We start from the raw sequence: 17167 nt of genomic DNA, 5'->3' as shown, positions 1-17167 counted from the left end.
CAGTAGATATTGCCTTTTGTGATCAAAATGAATTAATTCGACACTTGCTCCTCTCTTACACACTTGAAATGCTCCTCCAGTGAGCCATCCATATTGCTTTCAATCTATCACAGCCGACATCAATAACGAATATGTTTGGTAATTTGTTGAAAGAAATTCATCCTCGGCTCAAAGTGCACATCCGTGTTGGAGTGTGCATTTTTCTTTGGGCAATATGGAGATGTAAATGATCATGCTTTTAACTAGGCAAAAGTTTCAATAAAATTTACAAGTCATCTTCCGAGCCACCAGTTTTTGGGTCAGTACAAGATGCTCTCTCCAGGTTGTGGATGCGTGGGAGTCCACAGCTTTGGGTGAACCTGTTGGGAGATTATCGTCAGGGCTTTATTCGTCCATTTTGGATGACGGTCTGGTGATAGGATAGCTGGAGATTAGGGAACAAGTGGACGATGTAATACTTTCTGTTTTCGTTGTTCTAGTTCGGCCCATGTATTTGAACTTTTCTCCTGTTTCGGACTTTGTTCTAAAATACTATGGGTGTTGGTCAGGGGGATTTTTCCTCCTTTTCAGGGAAAAAAAGGATGAAGCAGCAATAATTCATATAGTATAGAAGTCAACAAGTAACTGACGCAAGGGAAACCTTCATGCCTTTGCACGAGGCCCTTGACATACATGTATGACACATCTCCTGTTTTCATAAGCTTATGGTCCAAGAAAGGGCGCCCAAGTACACTTTGGATGTTGTATAATGGCCATTGCTAGCCTTATTAATCTCACATATATGACCATTTTTTAGCAATTAATTCACCTTTGAGCAGCTGAGCCTGACCTGCCCCTGAGAGCCAGTCAATGGGCTGAGGTTCCCCATCTTCACCATGGCTGAGGCGAAGGCGCTGCTGAACGCCGCTGGGTTGCTTGCGAAGTTGTTGACCGTGTTGTCGGTGCCGCCGCCGGTGCCGGTGAAGAGCACCTGGTCGGAGTGCAGGAGACCCTTCTGGGACTTGAGGTTGCTGTAGTAGGCGTTGTCGAAGGAGTACGGGGTCGACACGTCCAGATTGGCCAGGTTGCGGTCGCCGGAGCCAGTCGGCTGGGGGCAGTTGGCCTTGAGCGACGTCGCGAAGCCGGAGTTGATGTTGGTCTCGTTGTAGAGTCTGTCCCTGAAGTTCTGGCACTGAGCCTGCCCGATGGTGTGGGCGCCCGAGAGGGCGACCATGTCGGTCACGGTGAAGCCTTTGTCGCCGAAGGATTGGGTGAGGTTAACGAGGTCGAAGAATGGGGGAGGTAGGTCGGAGTTTGCCGCGGCTTCGTTTGCATTGGTGGAGTCCCTCCTTCCAAGAGGAACCGTCCACGAAGGCCCTCCTAACTGTACCAGAGGACGAAACAAATATCCAGGGTGAGCAAATTAGCCGGTCTACTTGGTGGTGATCATGACGTGACACAGGTTGGAGGTCTTACGGCGACGACAGAGTCGCGGGCAGCGACGGTGAGGATGTCGGCGCAGGAGACGGTCTGCTTGCACATGGTCTCGAGCTTTGCCTTGATGTTGTCGATGACTTCGAAGCCTCGCAGCGACATCACGTTCGGGAAAGCGTTTTGTTCCATGCCAGACAGCAGAACAGACGCGTCACAACCCTGCACATGTAGTTAAGCAGCATAGTCAGGAAGCATGCATGGATAACTATGGACCCTAGTGTTTAACAAACAAAACCGGAATGAAAACAGGGAACGTGCCGACTATCAGGCTATGTATTTGAAGAGCTTACTTGGACGAAGCAGTCGTGGAAGTGCAGCCGGAGCAGCGACGCGCCCATGCGGTTCTCCTTGTTGACGGCAGCCGTCACGGCGGCCTTGATAGTGGACAGAGCGTTCGGGCACGACGTTTGGTAGAACGTCGGCGACAACTGCGCCGACGCCGCCATGGCCAGGCACAAGAGCAACACGGTTGATAGAGACGAATGGGCCATGGCTTCTTGCTAGCCAACGTCTAGTGAGAGACACTAGCTTAATTGTGATAGGAAGAGACGCTTGTACTGGATGCAATGCAATGCCCTGCATTCCATGCAGATATATATAGCCGCTCGCAGGCTTGGCAATTCTGGCACATGACGATTGTAGTGGCCACATGCCCACTTCTGCCGTTGGGTTGCAAAATTTTCCTGTTTTACGGAGCCGTTATGGTGCAACTTGGTGCATGCATGGAATGATACTGCAAAGTCACAATCATCACTCATCAGAGGGATTTTCGGGTGACTAAGTTCTTCTACCATGATAGAGCATGAGCTAGAGCTAGTATATAGCTTGACGTACGTGTGTGCAGCTTATTTTATAACAGATGACTGCTATTTTTTCTGCTATGCACATGGCCACACATGATATTCATTAATCGATGCTCTAGGTCGCCGCGGTTCATGGCTAGATATGAGCCCAAATTGAGCGCGAAACGAGATCATGGTTCTTCGTGCACATACGTGGTGCACTGGTACATTTTACTGGTAGTACTTTGATACATGCGATATAGATCTCAGAAAATGTATGTGGTATTCCAATATCGGTCGATCATGGGTTGAGATTTTTGCTGACGGTTGCAGCAAGTGGCTGGTCGTGCAAAAATCCCTCATCTATCTTTCCCTCTCAGACGATATCCATCGTCCTTCAAAATTCTATAGGATAAGATGGTTGGGCCGGGTACTCTGAATCCAAGATATTTAAGTCAGCAAGTAAGCAATTTTATGCACGCGAGCAAGAGAAAACAAATAGTTTTGTCCACTAGACACCCTGTATTGCATGCCAGCCATTCAGCAAAGGATTGGTCTTGGCTCGAAACTCTGTACATGGACTGGTAGCTGATTTCTTTAATCAAATGACCACGACATGCATGCACATACAAATGGAAGGCGAGCTGTGCCGGCTACTAGTCCGCGGATATGGATGCTGCATGTGTTTAGTCGTGTTTTGTTGACTGGGTTCTTCAAGAGTTCGTGCTCAGCGCTTCTCCTCGGCGGCCAGTCGGAGCGGCGCCACGCCTCACACCCCGTCGGAGGAGACGCCCACCACACTGATGGGTTTCGGAGTATTTACATGCGGGACCCGGCTGTCAGCACGGCGTGTCGGACAAGTCTGGACCACCTCATATCCGTCCTTTATTTAAGCTGGATATGAGGGGTGCTGGTCAGCCCGGACGTTTGAGGCCGGTTTGAGGCCCCAGGTGAGGTCAAGCTTGGGTGTGGTTAAGATTTTTTGACCGGTCAATGACCAGGCCGACTGCGTGGGCGTTTAAGAGCGGTTTGAGGCACCTTGCTGTAAATGCTCTAATCCCCTAAAGAGTTGACCATTCAAGGTCTTTTTTAGAGTTCGTTAGAAACAAAATTGATTATGTGCAACTGAGCATGATTAAGCAAAGGAAAAATACGTATGCAACTCATCCATTTGCACGACGGCCCCTTGAGATACTCAGATACATCACATGACACTCCATCTTCCCAGACTTGATGATGATCCGAGAAATGGCACAACGTTCTTGTACATGATCAGTACAGGTACAATAACTCCACAGCCTTATTATGTCCGCCTTTGATCGCCCCGGAATTTAGACCGGTAGCTTAGTTCACCCTGGAGCAGCTGAGCCTGACCTGCCCCTGCGTCCCGGTGAGCGGGCTGATGTTCCCCATGCTCACCATGGCCGCCCTGAAGTCCCTGTTGAACTGCGCCGACGCCGACGAGTATGTCCGGACAAGTCCCGCGGTGCGTCCGTCGTTGATCAGAACCTGGTCGGAGTGCAGGAGCCCCTTCTGTGACATCAGGTTGCGGTAGTATGCGTTGTCGAACGCGTTGGGCGTCGTCGTGTCCAGCGGTGCCAGGCTGCTGTCGCCGGACCCGGTCGGCCGTGGGCAGTTGGCCCTGAGAGATGTTGCGAAGGCCGTATCGATGTTGGTCTCGTTGTAGAGCCTGTCCCGGAAGTTCTGGCACTGCGCCTGCCCGATGGTGTGCGCGCCAGAGAGGGCGACCATGTCCGTCACGCTGAGCCCCTTGGCGGCAAAGTTGGCAGTGAGGTTGGCCACGTCGAAGGACGGCGGCGGCAGGTCGCTGTTGGCCAGCGACAAGCTCGCCGTCGTCGAGTCCCTCCTCCCCAGAGGAACGGTCCACGAAGGCCCTCCCAGCTGCAAGCAAATAATAAAGAACTACTACTAAGTTTCTTAATTTACTGTCGAGCAAATTAACTACAATGGCCTGGATCGATCTTACGGCGACGACTGAGTCTCGGGCCGCGACGGCGAGGATGTCGGCGCAGGAGACAGTCTGCGTGCACACGGCCTCGACCTGCGCCTTGATGTTGTCGATGACGTTCATGCCTCGAATGGAGCCGGCGTTCGGACCTGCCCCCTGCTCGCCGGTGAAGGTGGCCGTGTCGCTCAGCAGTATGGACGCGTCGCAGCCCTGATGCATCGATCGTCACACACATAAGAAATTACTTCCGTCAACATAGATTCGGTACATTCTAGTTCCGTTAGTTGATTTCAACTGAAAAGTCACTGTCAAAGTGCCAAGTAAAAAATAAGTTGGAAAGTCACTGTCAAGTGAAGAGTCTAAAGAGGAGTATTGCTACATCTACATAAAACAACTTACGTGATTTACGTAGCGGGGCAACATGGATGACTTTGACTACAGTTTAAACTGAGACCTTCTAAATTAAGATGTCGTTGATTATCGATCTAAAGAGTGTCAACTTATCAGTAGTTAGGTACACATGTAGATCCACTCCATTAACTTTTTGACAATGTAATGACTTTGACTACAGTTTAAACTGAGACCTTCTAAATTAAGTACTCCCTCCAGTCTACTAAATCAACGACAATTAATTGGAATTAGAGAGATTAGCAGCAGTGTATGCAGTAGAAACTACATTAAGTAAAGAGAGAAGGCGTGAGGGACTTGCTTGGACAAAGCAGTCGTGGAAATGCAGCCGGAGCAGCGACGCTCCCATGCGGCGCTCACTCCTCACGGCGGCCGCCACACCCCTCCTGATGATGGCCTGCGCCCTCGGGCACGACCTAGCGTAGAACCTAGGCGAAAGCTGCGCCGAGGACGGTGCCGCCAGGCACAGGAGCAACAGCACCGACAGAGAAGAGGCCATTGCCATTGCCATCAGTGTACTTCCGTATGCAAGCAGGCACTAATCCTGTTGAGATGAAAGCTCTATGCAATGGCCTGCATTACTATGACTACATATACCCGTTTATATAGCTGACAAATTTCAAGCGATTGTGCAGCCCGTGACAGTCCATTTGGTGTAACATGACAACGGGTACTGTTTATTTTGGTCGGAGATGGATATAGTACGGTTGGTATGGTGTTCCTAGTGCAACGCAACAATGAACAATGGGAAATCTATTGGCTAGCTAGTAGGCTAGGGTTGTGGTAGCGGCACCACAAGCTCAGAATTATCGTAGCTCACCAAATGGTTCGGAATATTAGTTGGTTGGCCTGGCAGTGTTCATCAATACATATGCCCCTTGCAGAACCTGCCAAGTACTCCCTCCGTTCCAAATTACTAGTCGTGGTTTTAGTTCAAATTTGAACTAAAACCACGACGAGTAATTTGGAACGGAGGGAGTAGCTGTTAGAGGCACCAATGCTGCACCACCCAATACATGTTCTGCACAAACACAATCACACAAGATATTCTGCACCTCTGTTGCATGTTTGAAATATGAAGTATGTCTAGTAGGGAAATGGGCAGCATTTGAGAAAGTCCTTATCTTGTGGCGAGCTCAAATGAGCTCGTTATGAACAGTAAAATCCGGGTAAAAATTGATTTTTTTTTAAACTGATTTTGTTTTGACAAATATATTCAGAGCTCGCAAAACTTCTTCCTGGAATGGTATTCATGAAAGTGGTGGCAAAACATAAAATAAAATCAGCACTCCAAAATGCTTTCGAAAATAGCTTTTTTGGATCATCGATTTTATTTTTTTGCCACGACTACCACGAATGTTACTCCACAATGAAATTTTGCAAGCACTGAAAACATTTTGTCAATCTTTGCCATAAAAATATTTCAGAATTTTTAAATTTGTTTTCAATTATTTTTTGGATTTCACTGTTCACCCAAGCACATTTGAGCTCGAGCTGAAATACTCTGCGTCTGAGGTTCCGAGCATTTGTCTTAATCATGAGCTAGCATTATTGTGTCCGAGCAAAAGAAGTTTAAGTTCTTCCACCCAATTCATGTGGTTGTTAACAGGTAGGATGCCAGCCATGCAAAATTCTGCAAGAAAGGTCAATAATTGATTTTGAGTGATTGAGATGTGTAAATGGAGACAAAGAAAATACTATACTGCATGGTGTACTAATCTGCAGAGACGTACCATGCATGCATGATTTCTAAAGATAAAATGTACTATGTGTTTATCCTTCTGTTGACTGCATGTACCCCGTCAGTTAATAGTCCAATAACACATAAACAAGGCAGCCCGGTGCACATAGCTCCCGCTTGTGTAGGGTCTAAAGAAGGGTCCGACCACTTTGGTTCTATTATACGCAGCCTTGCCCTACATTTTGTAAGAGACTGTTTCCCGAACTTGAACCCACCTCATGGTCACAAGGCAGCAGTTTTATCACTGCGCCAAGGCTCCCCTTCTTAATAGTCCAATAACCAATTGTAATTTTTTTTTTTTGACAAAGTGGTCAGTTAGGTCTGACTGCTATTGATCGCTGAATACTGATACACCACATGTAGCAAACATATTCTCATCCATACATCCTGAGATGAGATGGATGTCACTGTGTTTCTAGTTTTTAGACCTCCGACGGTAGTGCGAATTTTGTACTGTTAATGCACCACCTGAAACACAGCCAAGGTCAGGCCTATATTACTGAAGTATTTAGACAGCTAGACACTTTGCTACATAACAAACCTGAATTTTGTCCCGTGTGCATGCAGTGTTGCTGTCACGCGTCGACTACCAACTGCTAATGGTATTCATACGAGGGTTAGTGAACAGTCCCAGCATTTAAGATGTTTGTAACTTAGGGATGGCCAATTAGCTGCCGTGAGGGACCTGGACTTGGAACATATCCTGAATCATAAGCGAAAGAAAATTCCAGTTCTTCCACTCAACACATGTGGTTGTTAGCAGGGTCAAGAACCATGCGAAATATTTGTCTGGGAGTTCGGATTTCTTCGAGAAGGGTCAAGAACCAATTTGAGTGATCGAGATATGCAGGTGGAGGCAAAAGTAATATACTGTATGTCGGTACTAATCTAAAGGGACGTATCGTGCATGTGTTTATCCTACTTTTGTTGACTGTGTGTATCATTCCATCTTTTGTTGACTGCTAGAAACTTGGGATCACAAGTTTTTAACTGATCCATTGCAGGGTAGAGATGTATTTCCATTTTTTAATAGAGAATATATAGATATCAAGAGAATATCAATTACATCAGCCTCTGCATTTAGGGCTGGACCAAAACACCGTTAGCTCGTGAGTTCAAAATGATCGCTCAATAGCTCGACCGGTCAAGCTCGTAGTTCGATTGTTAATGAACAAAGTTTCCTTCAGCTCACTAAACTTAACGGCCTAAACGAACGGAGCTAACAAGTTTCAAGAGTAACTTGTTAAGCTTGTTAATACTCTATGCAACAAAGATTTTTATCGTAAGTGCTAGTATATCATTATAGCTAAACCCATCCATTCAATTTAATTGACCAAATTCAGCCCATGGGATGTAGCAACTGACACGCATCCTTCATGGTCATTGTCTCCCTTCATAAAATCACCCCTCCTGCAAACGCTGCCCGCATACATCCGGCTTCCCTCTTTTTTTATAGTCCGCACGTTCGAATTAGCCGCATACATAGAGTTCAGACGTTCAAATAGCCGCATGCAGCACTAGTTCAAATTTAAAAAAGTGCAAATTTTACATTCCTCCACGTCTTCAAGGACCACCTGCATCATCATCGTCTCATCTGTGTAGTCCTCCGCGCCAGACGAGTCATCGGACGACTCATCATAGTGCTCGTATATATACTCCAAATCGGAATTCATTGGTAGAAAGAAGAAGGGAAAAAATTCAGCTCTGGCAATTCATTGGACAGTTGCCGGGCATGGTGATTATAGCACTAGCAGATGGTACCTGGCGCGGTGGTCGGAAGAGAGGGGTTGAACAGCGGCGGAGGAGAAGCGGGGTGGAGCCCAACTAGAACGCTGGAGGTGACGGCGATATAGAGTTCCGACAAGGGTGTGGCGTGGCGGCCGGGGTGGTGGAGCGGCGGTGAAGACAAGAGAGAAAGAAGGAAGGAGAGAAAATGGGGAGGATGGAGGCGCGGGGTACGGGAAGAGTTTTGGGTGGGCCGAGGGTGTCACTACGTGTCTGCTGTCCGGACTCCTACAACCCCCTCCCCCTTCCCCCCGGTTTGTTTCAGGTTTGCCGGTAAAAATACGTCCGGACCATTCGGCAGACCGATACAGACTCAAATTGGATGGCAATTTGAGGGTTCACCTTGAAGATGCCCTTACTCTCGTCTCACAGGATGCAACACTTGGTAGCAGAACCAAAATAGGGTGACGCTTGTTAATGAGGGTCGCTAGTTTAACGAGTTTCAAACAACCCGTCGCCGCAGCTGGCCGGCCGACTGCATTTTCCAATAGTCAGTTTGCAAAACTGTTTCAAAATATTTTTTGTCAGTTTGCAAATGCAAACACTGCAAAACAACCCATCCATTCAACAACGCCCACGGAGGACGATCTCGCACCAAACATGCATGCATGGATCCATAATCCGATCGCTTTCAGCACGCGGCCCTGCTCGTTGGGTTCTTGAAATTTTCCACGGGAGCGGACAGAAGCGGCGACGACCGACGACGACGGGCCCGGTTGGCATGGCTCGGAAAGGGCCAGATATTGTCAAAAATAGAATGATCTTCTTGTGATAGTGAGTGAGTGCGGCGGTGACGTCGCGCGCAGCAACAAAAAAGGGCTCCTCCATCGTCTACTACTTGGCACATATGGCAACAACAAAGACTATTCTGAATGTATTTAGGTATCTGTCAAGTCTGCACTTATCAGTTCTTTCTTTCTAAATGCTAGTGCTAATATTTCTTCTGAAAATTGAGCCGTGCGGGAGCTTCTGGTTGAACAGCTGAAACACGTGCGTACGTGTTCAACTTTTCAGTCTCGAAAATCCATAAACCTCTTGCTGCATCCCCGTAGGCCTGTTTGTATTTGGTGTTCCTGATCTGTACGTATTTGGATTTTCTTATGATACCAGTGGCCTCATCCTCTCATCGGATGCCAATCAGCAGCTTCCTGCTGAGTTTTCCGTGCGTGCGAGAGCTACGGCGTCGTCGGGGCGCGCCCTTTTTCAACGGAGCACGGAAGGCGGCGAGCGACGTCCCGTGATCCTGTCTGCGCCGTATGGGATCCTTCGCCATTCACGCCGGCAAACTGCAGCTATCTACGAATGGAAGGAGAAGTAGCTAGTGTGTGTGGCACTACCGGTGAGCGTGCATGCGTGGGTTGGGCACACGTCGGTTTCAGGGGCAGCATGGCATCGGTGTGGCCGGCCGCCGGCAAGTGGTCATCTTGTGGCCGCTTTTGGAAGCAACTGAGGAATTCAAACCGAGTCGTTTGGCTCGATTGGCGCCTCTGATTGATCTTTCAGTCGTCGCAATGAGTGGCCACTGGCGAGCTTGTGCCGGCCGTCTGTCATTTAGTCAGTGAGAGCCCCATGATTGTCTGGTAATGTAAGATACCATGCATGACTATTCGCCTGAGGAAGAGAGGATTTGCACGAGCAATCTACACTTGTAGGCAGTCCTTTGAAACCATGCAAAAAAAAGAGGCAGTCCTTTGAAGTAAAGTCATAGTGGAAATTTTCATCTAGCTAAAACATACTGCAAATGCAATTTTCAGGAAAAAAATCCCAAGAATACGAATCAAAGGACATATATAAAATGAAATTCTAAGACTTTAAATCCTCCAGATATCCTATGAATTCTCTTTCTATCAAATGACCCTAACAATTTCTATTGATCCTTACAAATTGAAACCAAGAATAAAACAAATAGAAGCTAGTTTGAATAGGAGAAGAGAAAATAAAAGTAGAAACGAGGAAGAAGGCATTTGGTCCTTAACCCCAACCCTAGACAGCTAGGGCAAATGACTCTTCCCTCCAGACTTCATCTGTGAGCCTGTGGATTCGCCTCCCTCTGCTTTCCACTCCGGCGGCCGATGGAGAGAAGGGGAATCTTGGTGCCTCCGCTCTGCTTAGTAGTTTATGTTGACATTTGTTAGTCCTCGCAGGTGTGGTACTCAGGCAGACGACGTCGCTTCTTCTTTGAGTATGTCTTCCGGGCTCCGGTTCTCCTCGAGTTCGTCCCTCTAGATGTTGTCGATGAAGCTCTGGCATAGAATCATGTTGTCTCCTTGGGGCGGTGGGGTTAGGGCTTCTCGTCATGTGGCTAGATTTGGTGCCAGGTGCTTCAGATCTATGCAAGGGTTCAATAGCGACGACTGTCGCTCCAGGGCACTGGTCCTTAGGTGCACATGCACGAAGACTTCCCGACTGTCAGCGACAAGGTCAAGCCGGCTCTGGTAGGGAAGCGGTAACAGTGGCGCGTCTGCGGCTCGTTCTACTGGCAGTAGTGTTCGTTCGGTGGTCTTGGAATCTTGATGTAATTTTTATTATGTTTGAAATGTTTTGTACTTCCAGTTAACTTTTATAATACATCTGGTGATTACCGCAAAAAGGCATTTGGCACTTTGGTCACACAGACAAGGAGACCTCCTACGAAATCCCTAATTAAGGGGTGCTCTTTGCGAAGGTCACTTCATCTTCTTTGATGGTGATAAATGGTACACTACATTTGCGCCACTGTCACAAGCAGGATGTTTTGTGCTTTTATTCGTAGATTCATTTTTTTCAAAATATTTTTTCTCTTGAATCGTGTGTCTGAATCACAGACCATTCTCACCGTTGCGTTTATTACGTCGATATTTTCAAAATTGGATCACAAGTTGATAAGTTTGAACGAACTGTTTTCCTTGTATTAAACCGACAACCAAAAAAACTGAAAATTGAACAAAACTCGAAACTAGAAAAAAATCAGAAACAAAAAAAATCGAAAGCATATTTTGTCTCTTTCTTTTATCGGGAAGTGCAGTTGTGCTTCATGTTGAAGCAACGTGTGCTTCACAGTTGTGCTTCACAATGAAGCACAATTATACTTTTCACTTTCCAAGGAGCATAAATATGCTTCACACGAGGGAAAAAACCAAGCAAAATCCAAAAAAACAAAAACACATGCAGAAAAAGGAAAACATAGTGCTTTCATGGGTGCGCCAGCACACAACACGTGGTGGCGGCTAAGGCACCACTGTGCACCCTCGGGTGCCCGCTTGCATCCCAAACCAGAGGGTACCCTCTATATGTTGCTCCCGATATCCTATGGCAAATCCTATTAGGTGCTTATATTATGCCAGTTACAAGTGTCGAAATCACTGATTGAGGAGTATTCATCGCAAAGATCACCCCACTTTCCCAGGTTGTGACAAGTGGCGCTGCATGCCCGCCACTTGTCGCACCCAGGGAGTTTTCCCTTTTTTCGTAGATTTGTTTATTCAAAACGTTTTATCTCTTCAACCGTGCGTCCAAATCTTGAACCGTTTTCACCATTGGATTCCTCGCATCGAGATCTTCAAAACTAGATATCATGTTGATAGGTTTTAACAAACTTTTTTCAGACAAAAACTGGACGAAAAAACCGAACCGGGAGCACGGTTATTTTCCTTTCCGAAAGAGGCAAGGCCGTGCATCTCGCGAAATCACAACCGTGCCTCCCGCGGAAGCAAAACCGTGCCTTTCACGGAAAGCAAAAAATAGAAAACACATTTTTTTCCCTTTCCGAAAGAGGCACGGCCGTGCCTCTCGCGAAATCACAACGGTGCCTCTCGCGGAAGCAAAACCGTGCCTCTCGCGGAAGGCAAAAAGAACAGAAAACGCATTTTTTTCGTTTCCGAGAGGCACGGCCGTGCCTCTCGCGGAAGAAAAAAAACAGAAAACACATTTTTTTCGTTTTCGAGAGGCACGGTCGTGTCTCGCGCGAAAGCAACACCGTGCCTCTCGCGGCAGAAAAAAAAAATAGAAAACGTGTTTTTTTTCATTTCCGAGAGGCCCGGCCGTGCCTCTCGCGAAAGCATAACTGTGCCTCTCACGGAAGCAAAACTGTGCTTCTCGAGGAAAAAAATGTGGCCCAAAAGCTAACAGTACTGCAGAACCGGGCTTTAGCGCCGGTTCGTAAGGGCCTTTAGTGCCGGTTCTGCAACCGACACTAAAGAGTGGAGACTAAAGCCCCCCCCCTTACTACCGGTTTGGCACGAACCAGCGCTAAAGTGCCACCACGTGGCACGAGCCAGGCCCGGGTGCTGGTAGACCATTTGTACCGGTTGGTAGCACCAACCGGTACTAAATGTTTGGGGGGGGTTTGGTTTTAATTTTTATTTTTCCATTAATTTTGTGTTTTCCATTTAATTCTTTTTTGTTTGCTGGTATTTTACGATACTACATATTATACACGTTATGCATATATATAAATAGATTTTCTCGTAGAACCGATCATATATATATATATATATATATATATATATATATATATATATATATATATATATATAACCGAATGTCTCACAACCATCATTAATTATTCACACATACACATGTATATATATATATATATATACAATTTCTCCTACATGTTGCCTTGGTGCCTTCGGAGCACGATGACAAGTGGTTCATGGGGGCGGTAGCGGGTAATAGTATTCTCCTTTGGGATCTATGACCTGGTCGAGCAAAAATCCCGCTATTTGCTCTTGAAGTGCTCGTATGCGCTCTGTTGGTAGGAGCTGGTCCCGCACCTCTTTGAACTGTTAAGAAGGAGATCAATATGCATGTGTATTAGTTGTGTGACTAGATATCGACAATCATGTAAGATTTGTGAATAGTGTTCTGGCAAACGTACCCAGTCCTGTTTATCAGATCTGCTCCTTTCGGACGCCATCATGCGAATGTTCTCACAAACGTAGTATGCATACACTTCAGTCCCCGGCGCTTGCTTCAGGGCCTTTACAAGAATAGAATTTAATCAGATAATAATTAATTAAGCATGTTAATTAATTAATGGTATTGAAACAAGAATTAAAGAGATGGTAGCTAGCTAGCTAGTACTACTTAATTACTTACCTTGAGGCATGTGCATAACACTAATCAACTATAACCCTAAACCCTATATACTTATTAACATCTAGCTAGTAAGCAAAAACAGAATTTGTAGTACAAGACAGTGTGACTCACTCGAAGTTGTAAGGAAGTAGTATATCTTCATTGCTATTGAGGCGCTTCAAGAACTCTACCATATTTTTCTCTACATCTTGTCTACACCATTCCAATTTCCATGTGTATTCATTAACGGTATTTGGGTCAATGAACCCAATGCCATAGCGTCCAGCTTTTTTCATTTCATACATCTTCATCCTGCATAATACCGCAGAAAAGAATATATAGTGAGGATATATAATTACAGGTAATTAATGATCAATCAATGAGCACTAGAGCTAGCTTGAGACTTAAATTACAGAAAGAAATCACTTACAGACAATAGCAACTGACGATAGATTTGTCGAGTGCATCTTGATTGAATAACTGAAATAGTTCTAAATACTCAACGGACAGAGCTTTCTTATTGAAGTAATGATCTTCCTCGACTTGCACCATGAGGGACTCTCGATTGGAAATCTTCGTAATTTTCATGTACCAATCATGCAATTCATACATTCTCGTTGGGAGGTTCTTGACCTCCTCGAGCTCAACCAAAGGTTGGCCCCGGACATATTTCCGTTTTATTTCCTCCTCTCTAAGCGGAGACATGGGCTCGATATCGAGGAGTTGTCCAACAGTGATCTTGAGCATTTCAGCCTGCATTATATGCTCCTCGGTTATTACCACATCGCCCAGCTCAGGAACGTAAACGGTTTGCCCACAATAATATTGGGCGCGCGTACTCTCATGTGTTGTTGGCACAACAAGCGGGGGGATCGATTGCGCCACCTGTTCTCCCAGCTGGGGAACGGTTTTCCCGCATTTTTTGACAGTTGCTTGTTGGCTCGAGTTCGAGCTCGCTTCTTTCTGTAGTCGTGCTCGATGTGCCTTCCTGATTTGGCGCTCATAGTCTGAGTCAACAGGCTTGGGAGCTGGTGGTCTAGCCATACGAATGAAGTGGTCAATCTTTTCCTCAGGCACTTTCTCCCTCGGCAGCGGTGCCGGTTTCGGTCCAAAATGGGCGTCCACTTCGGCCCGCACTATTGCATCGTTTTGCTCCCCGGTCATGTCGTAAGTCCTATGAGGAAGAGGAGCGAGGCTGCTTGGACCATATTTATATCGCTTGTCTCCGCTTGTACTTCCTGTACTACCTCGACTCGTACCGCTACGCACCATAGCTGCGGCGTGTCTCTTTTGCGATTGCTTAGGTGGCGGAGACGACTGACGTGGCTTAGTTGGAGCAGGAGGAGTGGCATGACGCTGTGCCGGACTTGAAGCATGAGGTGTGGCCTGACACGGTGTCGGACTTGAAGCAGGAGGTGTGGCCTGACGCTGTGCCGGACTTGAAGCAGGAGGTGTGGCCTGACACGGTGTCGGACTTGAAACAGGAGGAGTGGCCTGACGTTGTGCCGGACTTGAAGCAGGAGTCTGCTCACGCATTCGTGGACTTCGAGGAGGAGTCGGCAGACGCGGTGTCGGTGGACTTCGAAAAATGATGCAATCTTTTCTCCATAGGATGATACGATGTATGGCCTCTCCCAGTGTGTACTCGTCGTCACCTCCAGGAATGTCAAGTTGTAGCCCCGAATATGGGTCCACCACCTCATCAACCAAGAAACGAGCATAGCCCGCTGGAATCGGAGCGCAATGGAAGGTTGCTTCGGGGGTAATTGTGAAAGCAATGGCGTCCGCCACCTTCATTGATATGTTCTTCATTTTGAAGTGTAGCTCACAGTTAGTGTTCTCTATGATGTCATCCACAGGGTATGTATCCAGCAGTGCATCGCCCGGGGCGGAACCAACGCTGCTTCTCGGCATGGATGGGACAGTGCTATCCAATGTTGGATGATCATCCGCTTGCTGTTGCCGCTGCTGAGACCCCCTTTCCTGGCTAAGTGAGTCGATCTGCTGCTGCTGCTGCTGGAATTTGAGTGCCAAGTCCGCGTGCCTTGCTTCTAGGCCTTGAAGGCGTTCCGCGTCCTGCTTTCTCTGCTCGTCCTCCAGCTTCCTCTTCTTCTCCTCCTCCATCTTCTTTCTTGCACGGTTCCTGTAGTCGTCGTTCCATTCTGAAAAGCCCTCATATCAGGGAATAACGCCCTTGCCTCGTGTTTTTCCCGGGTGTTCAGGATTTCCCAGGGCGCGCGTAAGCTCGTCCTTCTCTCTGTTGGGCGTGAACACCCCCTTTCGAGCATCTTCTATTGCGTCAAGTAACTTTTGTTCTGCTCCTTTTAGACTTGCCTTCTTCGAAACCAGGCATGTCTTCGGGTCCAATGCCCCCCATGCGCATAGAGCCAAGTTCTGCACCTGGAGGGCCAGCTCCTAGTAACCAGAGTGACCCCTGCATCCTCCATCTCTTGCTCGAACTTATCCCACTTAGGCATTGCCACCGCGTAGCCACTTGGACCCAGCCTATGGAACTGCGTCTTTTTTGCGGCATTGGCCTTGTTTTTTCTCGACCATTCCTTAGATAATTCTGATTCCTTGGATTTCACGAAAGCGGGCCAGTGTTCTCTTTGCTTCTCCAGTGCTCCCTTGAATTCTGGAGTCTTCCTTTCTGCAGCGAGGTAGTTGGCTCATACAGTTTTCTTGTGGGTGTTGAATGCAATTGCCATCTTCTTAAGAGCAGCGTCCTTGACTTTCTGCACATCTGCATCAGTGAAATAATCTGGTAGGGTGAAATGTTTCATCAGAGATTCCCAAAGCTTTTGTTTTGCTCTGTCGTCGACCCAAGTAACATCTGGGCGTTTAGTTTTTGGCTCTTTCCATTCTTGAATGGAGATCGGGAGTTGGTCCTTCACCAGAACTCCGCACTGACGAACGAACTTGTTCGCAATGTTCTTAGGCGTGAGGGGTTCGCCACTAGCTTTGATGGAATCGATGTTGTACTTTACACCCTCCTTCAACTTTTTGCCCGGGCCGCGCTTTGTCCTGCTGTCTGTAGAAGCAGATTTGCTCGATCCGGAGGGCTGAAAGAAGAAAGATCGATTCGTTAATATATCTTCAAATAAAAAAACATGTGATGATCACTAGATGCCTGCTTATATAAATATACCTCGCCGGTAGTCTTTGTTATTTCAAGATCAACATTGTATTCATCATCATAATCATTGTCTGCGTCATCATAATCATAATCATAGTTCATGACTTCATCAGCTCGGTCGTCGAGATCGAATATCTTATCATCACCCTCCCCGGTATTGTTCAGATATTGGGAGCCGTCATTTGCTTCATTCAGATCATCTGGCCTGTTAGGGCTGCGTATGATCTCGAATAGGGCCTCTTCTCCCTCTCTGCCGGTATTGTCCGCCATTGCTTTTATTTAACTAATACAGAAGAAATATAAAACAATTTAGTATTCAAATTACAATGCATGGATGCAATCAATAAGGAAAAACTGAATCATATAGTACATAATATGCATCGTCTCGAATAATATATAATCTCGAATACATCGTCTCGAATAATATATAATCTCGAATACATCACTGGCTAGGTAGCTAATAAAGATCGAATACTAAAGAAGAATCTAGGCCACTCGCGGTTCCTGGGGCGCGGGCGGTGGACACCCAAAGACAAGGAACCATCACAGGATCATATCTCCGGTCATCTGCCCAAAGAACCTGCCAGGTATTGGAGAACCTGACGTCCATAGCAGCCATGTAGCGATGGACGTGCTCATCCTCCTCCCTGACACGACGACGCACCACCTCCGGCGAGGCCGGCTCCCTCTGCACCGAATGTGGCCCACGCGAACGCCACCAAAGGAGATCAGGGTCGACGACGGGACCCGAGGCCGGGTTCCTCACCAAGCAGCGCGGCCCTCCAGGTAGCACCTCCCAGTGCCAACCCGGCGGA

At 47.1% G+C, this 17167-nt stretch overlaps 2 protein-coding genes across 2 annotated transcripts; both read right to left on the bottom strand.

Moving 5' to 3' along the window:
- Window positions 1-582: 582 nt before the first annotated feature.
- Window positions 583-2060, bottom strand: LOC141041532 (peroxidase 2-like). Its single transcript, XM_073507989.1, has 3 exons — window positions 1764-2060; window positions 1456-1632; window positions 583-1363 (listed from the first exon to the last, which is right to left on the bottom strand). Exons 1-3 carry the CDS (start codon window positions 1962-1964, stop codon window positions 800-802), a joined length of 942 nt encoding a protein of 313 aa, XP_073364090.1. The 5' UTR covers window positions 1965-2060; the 3' UTR covers window positions 583-799.
- A 1330-nt stretch (window positions 2061-3390) lies between these two features.
- LOC109765360 (peroxidase 2) lies at window positions 3391-5223 on the bottom strand. The gene is made up of 3 exons (XM_020324153.4): window positions 4934-5223; window positions 4243-4434; window positions 3391-4157 (listed from the first exon to the last, which is right to left on the bottom strand). Exons 1-3 carry the CDS (start codon window positions 5141-5143, stop codon window positions 3600-3602), a joined length of 960 nt encoding a protein of 319 aa, XP_020179742.3. The 5' UTR covers window positions 5144-5223; the 3' UTR covers window positions 3391-3599.
- Window positions 5224-17167: the final 11944 nt, after the last annotated feature.

Source organism: Aegilops tauschii, chromosome 2 (genome assembly GCF_002575655.3).
Source record: "Aegilops tauschii subsp. strangulata cultivar AL8/78 chromosome 2, Aet v6.0, whole genome shotgun sequence".
In the NCBI taxonomy this organism is placed as follows: domain Eukaryota; kingdom Viridiplantae; phylum Streptophyta; class Magnoliopsida; order Poales; family Poaceae; genus Aegilops; species Aegilops tauschii.
The sequence above is the reverse complement of the archived record's forward strand: the minus strand, read 5'-3'. Positions and strand labels throughout refer to the sequence as shown.